The sequence below is a fragment of the Bos indicus x Bos taurus genome, chromosome X, assembly GCF_003369695.1.
Source record: "Bos indicus x Bos taurus breed Angus x Brahman F1 hybrid chromosome X, Bos_hybrid_MaternalHap_v2.0, whole genome shotgun sequence".
NCBI classification, from domain to species: domain Eukaryota; kingdom Metazoa; phylum Chordata; class Mammalia; order Artiodactyla; family Bovidae; genus Bos; species Bos indicus x Bos taurus.
This window is the reverse complement of record NC_040105.1, coordinates 37,771,271-37,791,437: the sequence shown is the minus strand read 5'-3', so window position 1 is coordinate 37,791,437 and position 20,167 is coordinate 37,771,271. Positions and strand designations below refer to the sequence as shown.

General features: G+C 38.8%; 1 protein-coding gene across 3 annotated transcripts in view; it reads left to right on the top strand.

Annotated features, from left to right (window-relative positions):
• RPGR (retinitis pigmentosa GTPase regulator) overlaps window positions 1–20,167 on the top strand; it is a 74,738-nt gene that overhangs the window by 30,315 nt on the left and 24,256 nt on the right. For 2 of the 3 annotated variants that reach the window (XM_027533846.1, XM_027533845.1), the window contains exons 12-16: window positions 893–990; window positions 1,383–1,445; window positions 3,782–4,723; window positions 17,080–17,211; window positions 18,619–18,676. In XM_027533846.1, the coding sequence (XP_027389647.1) occupies window positions 893–990; window positions 1,383–1,445; window positions 3,782–4,723; window positions 17,080–17,211; window positions 18,619–18,676 (1,293 nt within the window). The remainder of the gene's footprint in view (window positions 1–892; window positions 991–1,382; window positions 1,446–3,781; window positions 4,724–17,079; window positions 17,212–18,618; window positions 18,677–20,167) is intronic. The other variant, XM_027533847.1, reaches the window with a different exon arrangement.

Genomic DNA, 20,167 nt, shown 5'->3' with positions numbered 1-20,167 from the left:
TACCTAAGCAATGACCCTAAAACTTAAGGCTAAAACAACAAACATTTACTATCTCACACAGTTTTTAAGGGTCAAGAATCCAGGACCAGTCTAGCTGAGTGATTCTGGTTCAGGATGTTTCATGCTCCTCTTGCAAGCTCACTCACGTGGCCATTGGCAGGAGGCTGGACTTCTTCATCACATGGGCTTCTCCTTGGGTATACTCATAGCATGGCTTCCCCCAGAGCAAGTGATCCAAGAGAAAGAGAGAGAGAGAGAGAGAGGACTGAGACATAAGCCACAGTAACATCAAATTGATCTGCTTATTTTATTGGCCATACAGACCAACCTGGTAAAACGTGGAAGGGAACTACACAAGGGTATGCATAGCAGGAGGGTATAAGTTGATGGGGATCTTTTGGGCACTGGCCATCATAGTGCTTGATACCTGGTAGTATTTACCCCAAAGGAATAATGTTTCTCTGTTCATATGAATGAAGCGGTTGTTATCTTATCAGTGTCAGGGTCTTTAAATTTTCAGAAAGATTTTAAATACTGCTATCACTGTGAATGAATTCTGTTCAGTTCCCTTAATATGAGGTTAAAGGACCTTAGAAAGTGAGGGTCACTCAGTTGTGTCTGACTTTTTGCGACCCCATGGACTATTATATAGCCCATGGAATTCTCCAGGCCAGAATACCAGAGTGGGTAGCCTACCCCTTCTCTAGCAGATCTTCCACACCCAGGAGTCGAACTAGGGTCTCCTGCATTGCAAGTGGATTCTTTACCAACTGACCTATTAGTAAAATTCTAACTGTACTTTTATATTGCAGAATAATTTCTGTTTATTGTCTAGTTGTCTTTCACTTTTCTGTTGAAATCTGGTTCTATCTTTTCTCTGTTAATCATTCAGATTATTTTCAACATAAAGTGACCAAAGAGAAAGATACAGACAGTCTTTCAGCAGAGGATTCAGAAAGCCTTGGAGAAACTGCTGATGTCTTAAATATGGTACTGGTTTTCCTATTTGTGCAATATAGATACAAATTTGAGTTTTAGTTCCTCATGTATTTGTATTTGTATGTCTGTGTATATGGGTACTTCCTAAGCCATTATATACATAGAAAAAAGCTTTTTGTTTTTGTCTTGGTTTCATTTATTATTTTAAACTCAGATTTAGTGAAGTATAGATTAAGTACTGTAAAATTAATTTTCAGCCCTCACATTATTATTATGCAATTGAAAGTTGATTATATGATTGTCTGAACTGTTTTGTATTAATTTTGTTTATATGCATTTTAAATCAACATATAATGATATATAAATATATAATCATGTATAAGTATATAATCAGTTATATAGTCTTTATTTTTTTAGAACATATTTTTTTAAATTTATTTCAGACACACATGTTGCACCTGAATTCCAATGAAAAACTAAAATTATCACCAATTCAAAAGCAAAAGGTATGATACAGAGAGTTGTTTTCACTATGGTGGGAATAACAGTTTAAATTGTTTATATTTTTCTTGAAAGGTTTCTGGAAAGAACTCAAGAAAGGTAAGTATTCACTTACTTTAGGATTTAAAAGATAGGGATACAATATGTATAGTCTCCATTTGGGCTTATTCTGTTGGTATGTATTTTCTGTGATACAACAAGACTGGCAGAATTTCACAGCTGAAATTTGCTCTTTGGAGTCATTAATAATTGACAATATCCATACTTTGTTACAGTCAAGGCAAAGGATATTTATTACCATTCTTAAGTGTTGGAAGAGGCTACAGTTGTTTTTGAGTGCCTCTCACACTTTGTTTGAGTATGACTTTGGGTGAGTTACCTTGCTGACCTTACAGGATGATATTAACCTCTTTTCCAGTTCTAAAGTTTTGTGGTTTTTAGTTAAAATATTTGATAATTGCTTTTACAGTGTTTGGAATAGGCTTTAATTTATCAAGGAATTGGTAGCATAAAAACAAGATTAAACATTTGGAAATTAGTCAGAAACCATGCATGAGTTATAGAGACTTTTAATGAATAGCAAATGAATAGAAGAGGAGGGAATATTCTGGTTTTTCACAACCCTGGAGAGAGAAAAGCCTGTCCTGAAATTATTTGCATTTTCTGGCTTGAAGGACCAGTGAGGTGAAATGATGAAGGGTTCAGGATTAGAAATATAAATTGGAGAAATGCAAATTGAAGGACAAAGTCTACAGAAAACATTTCATTTATTTTGCCACATTGTTAAACTAAAAATTCTTAAAGTCAAAGTCACTGAAATGCAAGAGAATCTGAGTAAATTATAAAAATTTAGTGCCAGTCCTCATTAGTCATATCTCCCGCATTCCAGGCAGACGCTTTAACCTCTGAGCCACCAGGGAAGCCCATCTATATCTTACTGAGAGGTATATTGAGTAACAGCATTCTTTTTGAAAATGAAAGAGCTTTTTTCCTAACACAGTTGTCAAAGCTCAGTGACTAACTGATTTGTTGACTTGACTGTAATTCCAAGCAGACATCTTTTGTGTGTCTTTCCTTCCTCTTAGACTCTGGGCTCTGCCTCTTCTGTGCTGCTTTTTTGTGCTAAGGAAATAAAGCCACGTGCATTTAGAAATCATTTCTGGCAGCTGGGCCTCTGTCTGTCTTAGGGCTGTTGAAAGAATTGTGACTTTTTAAAGAAGAGACCGAGAACAAACAGAAAAGGAAAGCACTTTCTTTTAAACTAATATATATTTTATATTTCATATAGTCCTTTTACGTGGAGGCCCTACCAAACCTACTTTAGTGAAAAAAAAAGATTTATTATAGTATTTCTATATATTTTTAACTTATGCTGTTTTAATAATGTGTTTAGCAAAAAACAACCTCTTCCTGGGTCTCTTTACAATTTACAATTTATAAAACTTGATTTAGTGAGCTTTTACTATCTAGAGACTCAAATTCATCAACTATTTCAGTCCATTAGCTTATAGAATTTAGATCAACAGTTTGATTTGCCTTATTTTGTCCAGCAAGAAATTAATTTCATATTCTTAATATATCATTAAAACCTCAATGGTTCATTATATAAGTTTTTATAGAAGTTTATAAAATTTTAATAAAATTTTATATTTTACTTCAAGTATTTTTCTCATAGTTTTTTATGTATGCAAATTATTATAATTAAAGAATATAGTAAATAAAAGGAAGAGGGTCAAAAATTTGAAATCTCAAAAGATTTTGTTTAGAAAAGAAAAATATATTCATTATTATGTAGTATATTGATAAAAACATTTCATTGTAATTTTCAGATTTTTTCTTCTAGAAATAAGGTTTTTCTTATTTCAAGTTTTTTAAAAATTCATATTTTCATTTAGTTTCTTTCATTTTCAGAATTTTGTGGACTCAAAAGACCAATCAAAATTTGACAAAACAATAGGGAAAGTAGAAAAGTGTACATTTTTTAACAGTATTTTTCAAAATCAGTCTGGAAACATATTTAAGAATTGATTCAGATTAAGAAAAGGGGCAGAGAATAAATATTGGTAGTGTGAGTAATGGCAAAGTTAAGGCAGGTGGTAAATTTGAAAGTTAAACACAGATTCATATTACTGAATCAAAATTAGATGCTCCACAGACAGAGAATGGCATAAATTATCCCCCTCAAAAAAAAAAAAAAAATCTGAAGAAAATGTTTGATAAAATTGGGCATTTTAATTCTCCAAGTGAAATTTATGATAATGGAAAATCTTGGTATTTTGTAATAAATAAGTTAACTTTATCAACTAATAGTAGTATGACGATTACTTCAAAAAATTTACAGAAACAAGAAATAATTGAGAAACCGAAGCAGCATACAACTTATACTGAAAGTGATGATAGTAATGAATATGAAAATGAAGAGATATCCCCAAAAGTGACAGAAGGGAGAGTATATAAACAACTTTTGGCACAAGGAATGTATGCGATGCCAGTGGCTATATCTATGGAAACATTTTCAGATGAGGACGTAGGTGATGACTCAGACCAGCAAAGTCCTCAGACCAGCACCAGTGCAGAGGGTTTGCAAAAAGGGACCTTTAGACATGAAAATAAGCATGATGTCTATCCACTTAATACTGAGGAAATAGAAAAGGAAAGTGATGAAGGACAAAGTCAGAAGGATTCAGAAGCAAATGAAATAGTCTCTGAAATGGAAAGTGATCTGGTGAAAATGACAGATCTGAAGGATATAAGAAAAACTGAAGAGAATAGAAAAAATACTGATACATTTTTTGATGACTTACCAAATAGATACATGAATATTGAGGATGAAGAAGATAAAGATTTTGTTAAGGAAAGTAAAGGGGACAAGCAAGATATGATCTTTGACAGTGAACAAGCATCTATAGAGGAGGAAAACAGTTATTTGGAAGGTGAAAGTGAAAGTCAGCAAAGTATAGCTGATGGTTTCCAGCAGTCTGAGTCAATAGAATTTAACAGTGTCGAGAAAGATGATGATGAAGTGGAAACTAATCAAAATTTGTGGTATAGCAGAACATTTATTAAACAAAGACATGAAGAGGCCAGACACAGGCTATCCAGAATCATGGCAAAATATGAGTTTAAGTGTGATCGCTTATCAAGGATCCCAGAGGAACAGGAAGAAGATTCGGAAGGAAGTGGAGTAGAGGAGCAAGAGATAGAGGCAAATGAGGAGGAGTGTGGAGAAAAAGAGAAAGAGGAAACAGAGCTCCTGTCAGATGACCTTACAGACAGAGCTGAGGTGAGTGAAGGCAAGGGAAAGCTAGGGGGAGAGGCAGAACACGTGCCTGAAGGTGGAGGTGAGGGAATCAGGAAGGAAGGTAATTCAGGAGTGGAACAGAGAAGTAGAACAGGAAGTGAGGAAGGAGAAGAGGGGGAAGACATGGGAGAGGGAGTAATAGAGAGCCTGGGTAAGGGAGAGAAAGACCTGGAGGAGGAGGAACAAGAGCAAAAGGAGAGGGAACAGGGCCACCAAGAGGAAAGAAGCACAGGGAGGAAAGAAGCAGGAGAGAGGGAGCAAGGAGGTGGGGAGGGAGAGGAGGAGGCAGATGAGGAAGAAGGGGAAGAAGAGAAAGACAAGGAGAAAGAAGAAGGGAAAGAGAAAGAAGAGGAGGAAGAGCAGGAGGGGGAGGGGGAGGAGTTAGAAGAGGGGAGATGGCAGGATGGAGAGGAAGGAGAGGGGAAAGGAGATGAAGAGGGGCAGGAAGGAGGGAGAGAGGAGGAAGGAGATAGGGAGGGGCAGGAGGGAGAGGAGGAAGGAGAGGGAGAGGAGGCAGGGGAGGGAGAGGAGGAAGGGGAGGGAGAGGAGGAAGGGGAGGGAGAGGAGGCAGGGGAGGGGAAGGGGCGGGAAGAAGAGGAGAAAGGGGAGGAAGGGGAGGGAGAGGAAAAAGTGGGGGGAGAGGAGGAAGAGGATGGGGAGGGGCAGGAAGGAGAGGAAGAAGAGGAGGAAGGAGATGGGGAGGGAGAGGAGGAAGGGGATGGGGAGGAACAGGAAGCAGAAGGGGGAGAGGTGGAAGGAGATGGAGAGGTAGAGGAGGTAGGGGATGAGGAAAAGGAAGGAGACGGAGAGGAGGAAGGAGATGGTGAGAGAGAAGGGGGAACAGGGGAAGGGGATGAGGAGGAACAGAAAGGAGAGGAGGAAGAGGAAGGGGATGGGGAGGGAGAGGAGGAAGGGGATGGGGAAGGAGAGGAGGAAGGAGATGGGGAGGGAGAGGAGGAAGGGGATGGGGAGGAGCAGGAAGGAGAGAAGGAAGAAGATGGGGAGGGAGAGGAGGAAGGGGATGGGGAGGGAGAGGAAGGGGATGGGGAGGGAGAGGAGGAAGGGGATGGGGAGGGAGAGGAGGAAGGGGATGGGGAGGAGCAGGAAGGAGAGGAGGAAGAAGATGGGGAGGGAGAGGAGGAAGGGGATGGGGAGCAGGAAGGAGAGGAAGAAGAGGAGGGGGGAGGGGATGAGGGAGAAGAAGAAGGAGAGGGGGAAGAAGAGTTAGAAGAGGGAGAAGGAGAGGAGGAGGGAGAGGCAGAAGGAGAAGAAGGGGAAGGAGAGGAAGAGGAGGGAGAAGGCGAGAAAGGGGGGGAGGGGCTGGGAGGAGAGGGAGAGGAGGGAGAAGAGGAGGGGGAGAAAGAGTGGAGGAGGGAGAAGGGGAGAGAGAGAGGGAAGGCATGGAAAGGGAAGAGAAGGAGTGGGTGGTGAGGAAGAGGAAAGAGAAAGAGAATGGGAGAGGAGAGGAGAAGGAAGAAGATGAGAACAATGAGGAAGAGAAGGGAAAGTGCCAGGAGACAGGCAATGAAGAAAGTGGAAGGCAGGGAAGAAAGGGTGGGGGAAGGGAATCCAAAGTGAGCAAAATCAGAGGATCTGGGAAATATGACAAAGATAGAACACATCCAAAAAAGTTTACTACTAACAGGGAGGGAAAGGGGAAAGGGCATGGAGTACAGAGGTTCAAAATACCAGTGCAGTCAAAACAACTTTTAGTAAATGGGCCACCAGGTTCCAAAAAATTTTGGAATAATGTATTACCACATTATTTGGAATTGAAGTAACAGATTTTGAATTTGACCTGATTATGTCCAGCCAAACAATTTTAACATCTTATGCATAATAGGCACTCATTCTATTACATTGATTTTGTGTCATGGTTACTTTACATGTGGTACAGTATAAATTCATAAAGATAACTTGAGGCACTGGTAAATTTTGGCTTCTCAAACTAACATTTTGGTGTCCCCCCAAATTATAAATATATAGCTAAAAATATCAAAAGTTCATAGCATATAGTTAATATTCTACTTCCTCACTAAAGACAGTGTTAGGAAGGAGTATATTATAAAAGTATTTTGTTTGTGTATATAAGTAAGTCCCTTTAAAAATGGCACGGATCTTTAAGGGTTATAAAAATGTCTAATCTCTTATAACTATCTATGTTAGCATAGTTTTTTTCAGTCTATGACTACAGTTTGCCTACCATATAGAATAATTTTATAAGAATGGGTGTTACTTTAAAGCTAAATGAGGAATTCACATTTTTTTTTTAAAGTAGTGCTTTTTACCTTTAATGTGTCCCTTTTGCAACAATCTACAAAGTGACAGTTGGGTTCAGAGTTTAGACTCTAATGTCTCTTTTAGTTACTGTTGGGTAAATGACAGAATATATAATGAAATGAAAATGAACATATATTCTAGAAGTATGAAAATCTTATAAGTGGTTACTGGCCAGGCAAAGCTACTCACTGGGCTTCCGTTCCCTTATCTGTAAAATAGAATGGATTAGATGGTATGATAATTGAAGCCCTTTGTAACTCTTAGATTCTTTCATTCTAACATGTTTGTTATTTGCTTAAGAAAATTTTTAAGGAAGAAAAATCATGTTTTACAATTAATCCAGTTTTCTATAAAATGTTATTTACTCTTAAATTATGATAGCTTTAATATCTTTTGTCTTCTGTAATTCTGTATTTCCATCTCCTATAATTTCTGAGCTTTCGCTGTATTGTCAGCCCTTCGTTCCCAGTACTGCCATTCCCAATGTCTATTACTTACCTTCAATGTATTCTTCATTCACTGTTCTGTAATTCTCTGTTTGCTGTTTGTCAAAATGTTTCAAGTAAAATAAAAATTAAATGTATACAGTCAGTAGTTGTTTGTGAAAAGAGAAACTTTTAGATATTGAATTTTAGAGAGGCTAGATTTCCACTAGAGTAATTCCATTGTGTATAATGCAGCCAGTTTGTTTCTTCATGGCTTTCCTTTCCTAGCCCCTTCAATATCTTAGACATGATGGATTTCTTATACTTTGCTTTTATCAAGGAGGATTGTGATGGTAGACATCCTGTGAATTTTGTGTAGGTTGAATTCTTTACACATTTGATTTTCCATGAGGAGAAAGACTCAGATAGAAAGTGGAAAAATTCCTAAAGGTAGTTGTAAATCTTCTTTTAGCTGTGAGACCCTCTGGTAGCTTCCACCAACTAACCAAATATGTGGGTTTGGCATTGCAGTGTTTTACCACATTCATTAATGTTAGAATTGAATTAATACCTAGATTAAAATGTATGGGTTGTGTTGATTCTAGTGCCAAGTGTGGTTGCTTTAGAAGTAGACTTAGGATTAAATAGGATGGATGACAGAAGTGGAGCTCATAGAGGAAAAACCTCCAAGGAGAAGAGAAACTCTTCAGCTCAAGTACAGTGATAAAGGTCTGGCTGTTCATCTTCCACTCAAGAGATAATCAGCCTCAATACTGAAATGATGCTCTTAAAATATGTCCATCTCAGTATTTGAACCAGTTGAGATAACCATTTGTAAACAGCATTTCTTACCCTTTTCTTTACCTTTCTCTAGCCAAAGACAATGGAGAAGGCAATGGCATCCCACTCCAGTACTCTTGCCTGGAGAATCCCAGGGATGGCAGAACCTGGTGGGCTGCCGTCTGTGGGGTTGCACAGAGTCAGATACAACTGCAGCGACTTAGCAGCAGCAGCAGCAGTAGCAGCCAAAGACAAAAAAATTACGCTCTTTTAGAAGCAGTCATTCATGCAGGCCTAGTGCTCTGGTTAAAAGAGCACTGGCCTAGTCATCTTCAGACCTGAATTAATACTTGGCTAAGTAGATTGGAGTAACTAGTTCCCTCTTTATTGTCCACATCTGCTGGTTGATCAGGCTTTTACTGTACTTTATCAGTGATCATTTCTGAGGCAATATCAGTGATCATTTCTGAGGCAAGTGTGAGTTGTGTATGTAGAATCCATTGAATTACAGTTTCAAATGAGCACTGTGGCAGAAAAATAAGGTAAGATACAAAGGAGGACCGCAGAAACATCTGCCGCTGCAGACCAGCAGCACTCCAGGTGAGTGTAATTGAAATGTTCTCTATTATTTCACTATAGAAATAATTGATTTCTATACTGTATTTCTATTCCTGTATACGTGTAGATTAAAAATAAAATGCTACCACTGAGGAAGGTGCTGTAATTCCATCCTTTCCTTCTTTCCATTGTGAAAGTTATGTGCCCAGTACCTGACACATAACTTATATTTGGTGTGTATTATTCAGTCAACAAATATTTACGTACCAAGCACCAAAAAGAGGACAGAAGCTACCCCAAATCAGGTGGATCTCAAGAAGTTAGGGCTGCTCTCAGTTAACCTCCTGTGGCCCTCCAACCTATCAGGGACTTTAGGTAAGTATAGATTTCTTGAAGGAACACCAGGGAGAAAGAGTTCCTATAACTCTGCCTGAACTGTTGCTTAACAGTATTTGCTGATACCCCTGTGTTCTTGGGCAGATAGTTTTATCTGCCCAATGATAAAAATACGATTTGAAGATGAATCTCTGGCTTTCCTCAGTTCAGTTCAGTTCAGTCGCTCAGTTGTGTCCGACTCTTTGCGACCCCATGAATCGCAGCACGCCAGGCCCCCCATCCATCACCAACTCCCGAAGTTCACTCAGACTCACGACCATCGAGTCAGTGATGCCATCCAGCCATCTCATCCTCTGTCCTCCCCTTCTCCTCCTGCCCCCAATCCTTCCCAGCATCAGAGTCTTTTCCAATGAGTCAACTCTTTGCATGAGGTGGCCAAAGTACTGGAGTTTCAGTTTTAGTATCATTCCTTCCAAAGAACACCCAGGGCTGATCTCCTTCAGAATCCCTTAATTAATAAGAAGAACGTGGCTTTTATACTCTAAGCTATTTCTACAGATTGAACAGAAAATTTATCAGCATAATAGAGTGCTTCAAGTTTGGCACTTCAGCTGCCACCAAGAAAGACAAGGCAAGGGCTTCCCGGGAGTGATAGTGAAATGGTAAATGAGTCATGAAAAGTAAAGCCTATCCAGACAAAGAGTGGGCTGGGCGATGGAAGCCAGGAGAGTGTTTCAGTGTGACTGCAGCCTAGAGTAGCATTGGACTAGATAGAGAGGTGTGAGACCTTCTGTGTTTGTAAAAGATGTTAAACAGGAGTAAGGTTGATCACACTTCGGCTTTTGTGGCATCCTTCTGTCAACAGGATGGAGGGTGGAATAGAAAGGGAGAGGACCAGAGTCAGGGATAGCAGTCAGAAGGCAGTTAACAATTGAAGAGGCAGAGACTGAAGGGGGGCTGGACTAGGACAGTAGGATGGAGAGTTGGAAACGTGTCATTACAAGAGATTTAGGATAGAATTGGAGGGCTTAGAATTGGGTAAAGATACAGAGCTTGGAGGGAGGGAAAAGGCCAAGATTTTCCTGTTTCTGGCTTGGAGAATTGGGAAGAAAGACTTCCAGGCATGGAGGCTGAGAACTGAGGAGCAGGGGCAAACTGAGGAGACTGCCTGGGGCTTTTTCATCCAGGAGATGTTCAATAGACAAATACACATCTGGGTCTGGCACTCAGGGAAGATGCTGAGTGTCACCAGCTTATGCATGTAGTTAAAACTGTGGATTTGAATGAGAGGCAGCATTCAGAATGTGAAAAGAAAAGAGAACTGCGGAGAGAATTCAGGGAAACATGAGTAGGTAAAGGCAGGTTGAGAAAGGGAAGTCTGAGAAGGAGCAAGGGTAAGAACACTTTCTAGGAGACAGGGGTCCCCAAAGCCAAGGAAGAAGGAGCAGTGGAGGGCCACAGGGCTGGGGCAGAGCCCACATTGCATCAAAGAGTGAACTCCAAGAAGTCTGCTTTGCAGAGACATAGAATCAGAACTAGATTTTGAGAAATAAAATATCAAAGAGCTCTGCTGCCATATTTCTCAGGTTAGGAGATGTGTATTCCAGAGACTTTGGGGTGAAAAATGCTCAATTTTTATTATTTGCTATTATTATATATGATGATACATAAGAATAGGATATTACTGATGTGAGCTTATCAACAAAAAAGTGTGCAATGCTTTAGATATCAGTAAGGGTTTTTTAAAAACAACAACAACAAAAAAAAAACAACTCTGAGGGCAGCCATTACAGTCTGCAAATTATTTGGGCAGAGTCGGTTCAGAGCATGGGCCTGAGTTCCTGTCCCAGCCCTTACTGATTAGTTGAGTGGACACCTGGAAAAGTTTTTTTTAACTTTTCTGAGTTTTACTTCCTTCTTTTAGTAAAGGAAGGAGGGTCTTTTAATAGTTAAGTTAGTTAACATATGGAACATGTTAGAGATACTCAGCAAATGCTAATCTGTTTCACTCTAATTATCCTCTCTGATCACATCAGGTTAGGTACAATGCTATCGTCACGAATCTCCAAGTCACTGGCCGATGTGCATGAATATAGCTTCATGTGCCTGTAAACCTTACTTTTCTTTAAACACAACATAGGAACCCCTCAAAAATTAGCTTATGGATGTAGGTCCATGGGAATGAAATAGATTACAATAATGATAACCCTTAACTATGGGGTGGAGTGAAACTCCTGTTACACACCATACATGAGTCAAATGCTGCCACTCAGCATTTGAACCATGATGAAGGCTGATGGCATTCACATGATTAGCCTCAGCCTAGAATTTAGATATTAGTGCTGTCAGGGGACCAGAGTTCCCTCTGTATCCTAATTTGTTATCAAATAGTTAAAAAATAAGACACATAAATTACAATCATGGATCATGTGTTTGTTTAAGATAAAGAGGAAGATAAATCTTCTAAGGAAAAACGGGGGGAAATACTAGAGTAAAGCTGAGAACAAGAATAAGATTACATTCCTTTTTTCAGGCCTCTTTTCAGAGTCTTAATGTAATGTATTTGCTGCTGGAAATATAGGGTTAGCAATGAAGTAACAGATTGGCACATAGAAAGAAGGGGAAGTTTAGAGATAATGGTGTCATTAGAAGCAAAGAATTGGGAAGTCACAATTGGCAGCCTGTGGGTGCACTCCAGCTGATAGACTTGTTTGGTGTACATAGTGATTTTATAAACATTTGAATCAGATGCCAACATTGAAATATCAGATTTTACATTGAAAACACTTGTTTTGTGGGCTTCGCTTGGAAAACTTGAGTGTCTAAGAGTATCATGCCCGGTGGCCTATAGCCCAGTGGAGGCCTCCCTGACAGGACTTCTTCCCTCTCTTGCTCTGGCTGCCAGGCACCTGGCAGAGAATAAAGGATGTGTTACAAGAGACTAGAACAGAGAATTGTACACTTTAAATGAACTGCTTTCTATTGATACGATCTGGGACATGGCAAAAAGTGTCCACGCTTCTTGTTTTGTGACAATCCTCCATGCACACTTGGGATTCTATCTCACTTTTTATAGGATGGACTTCACAAAATCACTTCTGTTTACATACAAATACTTATTTGCTCATGTTATTTTCTCTGTAAACAGACTTTTTCATCTTGATACAGACCCTCCTAGATAGGTGTTGATAAATGTCATTTTTCTGTTTTATAGACAGACAATAAGTAGGTAGATGCCTTGCTCAGGCCAAGAGAGGTGGAGCAAGGCTTAGAAAACAGTGTTTAGATCTTTGTATTTAGTGCTCTTCCCACTCTCCACTCCAGCCTCAGTTATTTCTAGTGTAGTTAAAACATGCACTTATATGTCAGCTCTTCTTGTCCTAAAAAAAAAAAATACCTTGAAACTGAGATTTTAAAATATGCACTTTCCCACCTGATGACTTAGGTATAAAGTTCTATGCTGTATTTTATTTTGTTGTTTGGAAAATATTTTCTGTCCTCTGTGACACTGAGGCAAGTCATGAATCCAGAATTGTAGAGCAAAATTTTACACATTATAGTCTTTTTTTTAACTTAAAAAACTCTTTTGAAATTAATACATAGGCAAGTATATATCTCATGCATATATAGTTCAATGTATTTTCTACAAACTGTACACACCTATATAGTCAACATCCAGATCAAGGAAAAGCACAGTGTCAGCTCCCTAGAAGCGCCTCTTCAATCCCCTCCCATCCGCCACCCCCTCCAGGGTGACCACTTGGCCAACTTCTGATTGCAATCTCTAGTTTTTAAAGCATACAGTATATTCATTTCTTAAGGAAACTGAAACCTTTTGAGAAACATTTGGTTTCTTAGTATTTCCCCTAAGAAATGTAAAAACTATTGCCCTGGTCTAGACCAAAGACTGCAGAGACGGCAATGGCACCCCACTCCAGTACTCTTGCCTGGAAAATCCCATGGACGGAGGAGCCTGGTAGGCTGCAGTCCATGGGGTCGCTAAGAATCGGACACGACTGAGCGACTTCACTTTCACTTTTCACTTTCATGCTTTGGAAAAGGAGATAGCAACCCACTCCAGTGTTCTTGCCTGGAGAATCCCAGGGACCGGGGAACCTGGTGGGCTGCCGTCCATGGGGTCGCACAGAGTCCGACACGACTAAAGCGACTTAGCAGCAGCAGCAGCAGCAGCAGACCAAAGACTGCAGGTCCCCTCGCTGTGTCTGACCAATGAAACAAGGGTTCTTTGGTGGGAGCCAGGCCCAGTCACTTCTTCACTGGGGTCCTAGCACAAAGATGATTTCCCGTGATCACTCCAGAATACCTCTTTACATCTAATGTGGTTCTGGTGACAAGAATGTATTTAAACTTTATCCTTTCTTTTTATAAAATGACAGTATTCTGCCAATCTCTCCTAAATTGTTTCAGTTTGAAGGTAAGTGCTATATGTGACTTAAAAGTAGTTGTCCAGATATGTATAGATTAATTTTAAACGTGCTTAATTAAGTGCAAAGTGCTACAATTGATGTGATTTCAATCGCAAATTCATTTTCTAAGAGCTTTCTCAAACTTAGAAAATGATATAGTTCCAACAGTTCTTCATGTAGATTTACATAAAGTTAATGAGTAAAATTGTATTGGGTTGGCCCAAAAGTTCTTTTGGTTTTTAAGGTATAAATAAAAGACACATTTTTCATCTTCACCAAGAACTTCACTGAACAATGTGTTCACTGATTTGTTCCACTATCTTCTTCCATTTTCCAGGCAACTTAATAATTCCATCTTCCCCAAATTTTGTATCTTTTTGAGCAAAAAACTGTTCTAGGTGCCTTTTATAGTTTTTCAGGGAATTGAAATTTTTCCATTAAGAGAATTTTGTAAAGACCAAAAGGGCATCTGAAGGTGCAATGTCTGGTGAATACAGTGGATGAATCAGAACTTCCCAGCCAAGCTGAACAGTTTTTGTGTGGTCATCAAAGAAATATATGGTCTTGCATTATCCTCATAGAAGATGATGTGTTCTCTGTTGACTGATTCCAGACACTATCGTAGAGTACTGCTTTCAGTTGGTCTAATTGAGAGCAGTACTTGTTGGAATTAATCATTTGGTTTTCCGGAAGGAGCTCATAATAGAGGACTCCCTTCCAATCCCACCACGTACACAACATCACTTTCTTTGGATGAAAATCAGCCTTTGGTGTGGTTGGTGGTCTCTTCCATTCCACATTATCATACAGTATCCACTTCTAATTGCTTACAATTTGTTTTAAAAATGGAATGTTTTTGTTTTTCATTGAGAATTGGATGCAGAAATACAGTCAAGAAGGTTTTTTTTTTTCCACTTACGTGCAACCCAGACATCAAAGTGATGAACATAACCAAATGGGTGCAAGTGATTTTCAACATTTGATTTGATTATTTTGAGTATGTCAGCTATCTCTCTCATGGTATAACATTGATTGTTTTCAATGTTTCGATTTGATCACTATCAACTTCAACTGGTCTGCCTGACTGGGGAGCATCATCCAGCAAGAAATCTCTAGCATGAAACTTCGGAAACCACTTTTGACACACTCAATAATCAATCATTTCTCCATACACTTCTCCATACCTTCTCCATACACTGCACAAATCTTTTTTTTTTTTTTTTTACATTTTTGTTGTATTTTTACCTTTCTTGAAATAATAGAGCATAATATGTTGCTTTTTCCTTCCATCTTCAATATCAAAATGGCTACACAAAAATTCACCAATTTTGATAAGTTTTTTAATGTGTGCTGATATGACAGCCATCACAATACAATCTAACAAAATTGTTTTGAATGAAGTTAAAGACAACTAAATGCTACTAGAGCCATCTTATGGGGAAGAAAAAGAACCTTTTGGCCAACCCAATAGTTTATTATAAAAAAAAAGCAAGATGTCTTGCTTCTAAAATCAGGTAAAGCTCCATGTTTCTTTTCATAATAGCATGATATCCTATGGCTACATTAATACCTTAGTAGACTAGCACAGTTACAATTGACACAGCTCCTAGATTATCCAAACTGTCCAAGAAATGAGGACTTTGATGGGATAGAGCTCACTGCCCCTCCCTCTGGGAGATAAGTGGGCAGAGTCTGAAGTTCTCTGTCTCAAGAGCTCTGTTCCTTTCTAGTTGGCCTTCAGATAATGTACATTTATAAATACATCTACTTATCAGACCTAAGTCTTAACTCTAGTAAACTTGTTTCCCATTCTGTTCCAAGGTGAAGTGATCTCTGATTATTTTATTTACTGTCACGTGCATTTGGCTAGCCATAATATGTAAGTCACTTAGAGGGAAAAGCATGCAGAAGAAAAAGAAAGCTTTAGGGAGTCCTTGGTAAAGGGTAGCTACCTTGTCACGAACCCTACCCAGCCTAAACATGTAGCACATCCTTCAGTGTAACTCTCTACCCTGTTGCCTTCTCCTGTATTCCCCTCCTGAGTGCACTACCTCATGACCTTGATTAACCGAAATTAAGGCCTCCCACAGTAACTTCTGAAACTCTTTCTTACAATCTCAAGGCTTCACTTCTGGATTGCTTGTCCTCAGTGGGAGTGCTATCAGGCCATACCCTTAGTGCTACTGGCCTGAGGATGCCACTTACATGTGTTACTGAGGTGTGAAATACATTCTTTCCCTAGCTTGAACTCTCACAATTAATACTTTTTTCCAGGAAAAAAAAAAAGTGAGTTAATTATTAGAGACATTCTTTTCTAACCACCCAATAAAGATTCTGTTGGGTATCAGGCTTCTCCTTAGCCAAATAGCCACTAGGAAGGTGACCATGAGCTGCTAGTTACAGTGTTGAAGGGATATAAAGGACCTATATGGTCTCAGGCAAATATGGCTAAGGTGAACTTTGTAAAAACAGTCTTCAAAGGAGTGAATGGCACAGATTACTTACTGTGTCACCTGTTTTAGGGGCCATTGTGCCTTTAGTGAAGTGCATAAATGAAAAGCGTAGGTAAAAATGTCCAATAAAGACTCCAGTCTCTTAATGACAATAAATAAGCAGTTTCCCACCCAAAACATGAAGTGGCAAAAAATATATAATCAATATAGAATAAAGGGTAAAACTAATATTTTCTGCCTTTAACGAGCATTACATGATTTATTATCAGTCTACCAAATCCATAGACAGGTTATTTTATAATTTAGATTAACTGGACAGGAGCCAGATGGACAAAGTTCTGCCTCTGTTTGGTTTTCCATCTGCTTCAAATAGCCAAGAGCAAACCACTTAAACTGCCTATGTCCCTTTATCTTTTTTTTTAAATTTTATTTTATTTTTAAACTTTACAATATTGTATTAGTTTTGCCAAATATCGAAATGAATCCGCCACAGGTATACCTGTGTTCCCCATCCTGAACCCTCCTCCCTCCTCCCTCCCCATACCCTCCCTCTGGGTCGTCCCAGTGCACCAGCTCCAAGCATCCCTTTATCTTTTTCCCAGAATGTAAGTAATTATAGTTACCTCTCTCTTGGATACTGGTGAATTGTACTTCTGAAGTGATTTTAAATCCCTATGTTTTGGGAAATGAACATAGTATATACATATGATTATGTTATGCTACAGTAGCTAGAAAGCTTTTGAACTTCTCTAATATTTAAAAGCATTCTTTTGAAACAGCCCAGAAAGCATTTTGATTTTCTATTTTAACCTTACTGTAGGTGCAGAAAAGAACTTGGGAACCCTAGTCATTGAAAATGTTGAACTAGAGTAACTAACATGTATAAAATCCTTGGTAATATAGTAACTTGATATGGGGCATGGATTATTCAGTATTTTACTTCTTTGACTTTCATATTTGAATTCATAGTCTGTGTGTTCTTTGAAATGGTATAAATTATTTATGACAGCAATATCACATCTCTTATTTTTTTAAAAAAGAAAAGTTTAACTCTTCCTTGATTATCAATTTTGTCACAGGATCATGAACTTTTCGAAAATAACCTGGCTGAGGAAACAGACAAATATACAGAAGGCAAGAAGGAAGATACAGGAGACGATAAGAGTGTTCCTAAAGACGATCACAGTGACACTGACAACTCTGTTAAAAAGGTATTGACAGCCATTAAAAATGTATGATGATATGTGCTTAAATCCTGAGATCCTGCTCAAGAAAAAGCTTATAGGTCTCCTGGTCTCTGCAGAGGGCAGATTCCAACGTCCATGGAGAACAGAAATACTTCTGTGAATGACTTTGTTCATATGCTGTAGGACAAAACAGGCAGATTTATGAATCAGGCACCCTTTGTTTCCCTCTGGCATTCTTTCCACACTTCTTGGTAGCATTCCGTTCTTCAGATGAGTGAAAGGAAATTAATATGGGCCAGTATAGTACACTCTTGAGAAATTAACCACGAGATTCAGCACCAGGTCCTTGAAATGATAAAATTACAACATTAGCAGCCCAGTACTAGCGGCAGAAATGGGATGTGTACATGCACACATACATGTGTATTTTTACATGGCCGTGGACAAATGAAAGTTGTTCACGGCAGTGTTTGAGGTTGTGATTGATTCTGCACAGATGTGGTCTGGGAGAAAGTATTTATAGGAGGAATGGGAGGAGGCCTCCGTGAGGAAAAGAAAGTAATCCTGAAAGTGGAGCTAGAGATGCCAAAACAATCTCTTCCAATTGGCAGATTTCCTCTAGTGACCCTGCTAGGAGACAGGTGGTAGGTTTGAAATCATTCATTTTCTGGATTCATTTCAGAGGTATGGAATTCAGAAACCCAAACCAAATGATACTGTATTGATTCATTTTCATTTCATTTTTTAGATCAGTTCCAAAGAGCTCTGAGTTAATCATGCCATCTCATTAATGAAACACTCTTCTCTCTTTATTTAAATTGATTCCCTTTGAGCTCCACATTCCCCTTTTCCTTAACATAGACAACCATTAAAACATGCTTTCCTTTTATTTGCATATGTACTTGTAAAACATATATTGTTTTGTATGTATGTATTTTTAACTTACGAAATGGTATTGTGCTCTAGAGGTCATTCTCTCCCTTACTTCCTTCTTTTTCCAAGACTCCTTTCACTGAGGGAAAAATACATTCTAGCAGTTGTTGTTTTCTTTCAGAATAAGGGGAAAATTCTGTTTTATAAGGAATATTTATGAGTTCCAGCTATGGTGGTCCCTGAAATTATTTAGCATAGAATTCATTAAACTCCAATTTGACATTATAAAATGTTGAGCTAATTCATATACCAATCAATGTTCCTGAATCTTCTTTGAGTAGAATTCTTGAATATACAGTTCTTGTTAATCATACAGTTTTATGCTAGCGAAGGATATTAGCAATTATCTAAGGTAAGAGTTCAGCAAAGAGAAGTAATTGTCACACGTTTATGTTATTAGCTAGAGACCGACTCTAGAACTCTGCTTAAAACCAAGACTAGGTTTTCTAGCCCAGCACAAATATCTTTTTTATTATATTATTTCTTTATTGTTTATAGGATGAAAAAGTCAACCGAGAGGAACGAGCCATTCATGAATACAATGAAAATCCAAAAGGTGTGAGCATATTTGACTTCGAAAGTATACTTTTAAAAAGGCTAGATACATAGCATACTACGTTCATGTGTACCTACAGGTATATATATACTGTGCTGTGTAACTAAGCACATAGCTTACACACATGTATTCTATTGTACACTTTTTATTGTCACATGACCCTCATAAGCTATGAAATATGTGGTACAGTATTATGTGTTCTCATTGATCACCACCATAGCTTCTTTACATGGAAATATTCCCATTGCTCATGGCTGCTTATGTGTCAGTGTTAAGTGATTTAGAACAGCCTTTTTACAGCTTGTTTTTTTCAGTCAGTACTATGAAGTCGGGCATTTGTCCCAGATCCCCATTTATATGTCTGGTGAGCACTGCCAGACCCTGTCACCAATGTCCATGCTGGCCTAGAGCCACAGCAGGCCATCCAGTTATTTCCCCCAGAGCCTAGACATGAGTCTTTGATGGTACCACAGGCGTTTCAGAGGAATCCTTTCCCAAGCCTTGCTGCTGGTGTCAGAGAACAGGTGCCGCAGAACAGAAGAGACTGTGACTGCCCTTGAGACCTGCAGTTTCTACACCCAAACCATTGGTGTTTTTGCTCTATGAGCCCTATATTATTTTCCACACCATAACATCACAGTGTGCTTTTGCTGCAATGTCATTACAAATAACTCTCTATAGTAGTGCATATCTCATCTGAATTTAAGCAAAAGAAAGAATAGTTCCCCTAATACTTTTTTCCTTCTAACTTCTGCAGAAAGATAGTAAGTTTTAGAATATTTTAAGCAAAATGTTAAAATATTTGTCATTGCTAAGTATTCTACACCCTATAACCTAATATGTTAAAAAGAAATTAAAGATTGAGGCTGTTGATTATATAAAATTAGAAGGATGCACATGCTTCATGAGTATACTTGCAAGATCATTATTCAGCTATGTAACATATGGATTAATTTGAAACACCAAAAAATATAACATGTCCATTTGGGTACAGATAATTTCATTACAACTAAGTTTATTATTTTAAAAGGTACTTTATATTTTACTTTATATCGTCCCTAACATTTACAGTTGTCAATGGCAACCCACTCCAGTACTCTTGCCTGGAAAATCCCATGGACAGAGGAGCCTGGTAGGCTTCAGTCCATGGGGTCGTGAAGAGTCAGATACAACTGAGCGCTTCACTTTTACTTTTCACCTTCATGCACTGGAGAAGGAAATGGCAACCCACTCGAGTGTTCTTGCCTGGGGAATCCCAGGGACGGCAGAGCATGGTGGGCTGCCATCTATGGGGTCGCACAGAGTCGGACACGACTGAAGTGACTTAGCAGCAGCAGCATCTAAACATTTATAGCATTGGTTAGGGCTTCCCTGGTGGCTCAGAGGTTAAAGCATCTGCCTCCAATGCAGGAGACCTGGGTTCGATCTCTGGGTCAGGAAGATCCCCTGGAGAAGGAAATGGTAACCCACTCCAGTATTCTTGTCTGGAAA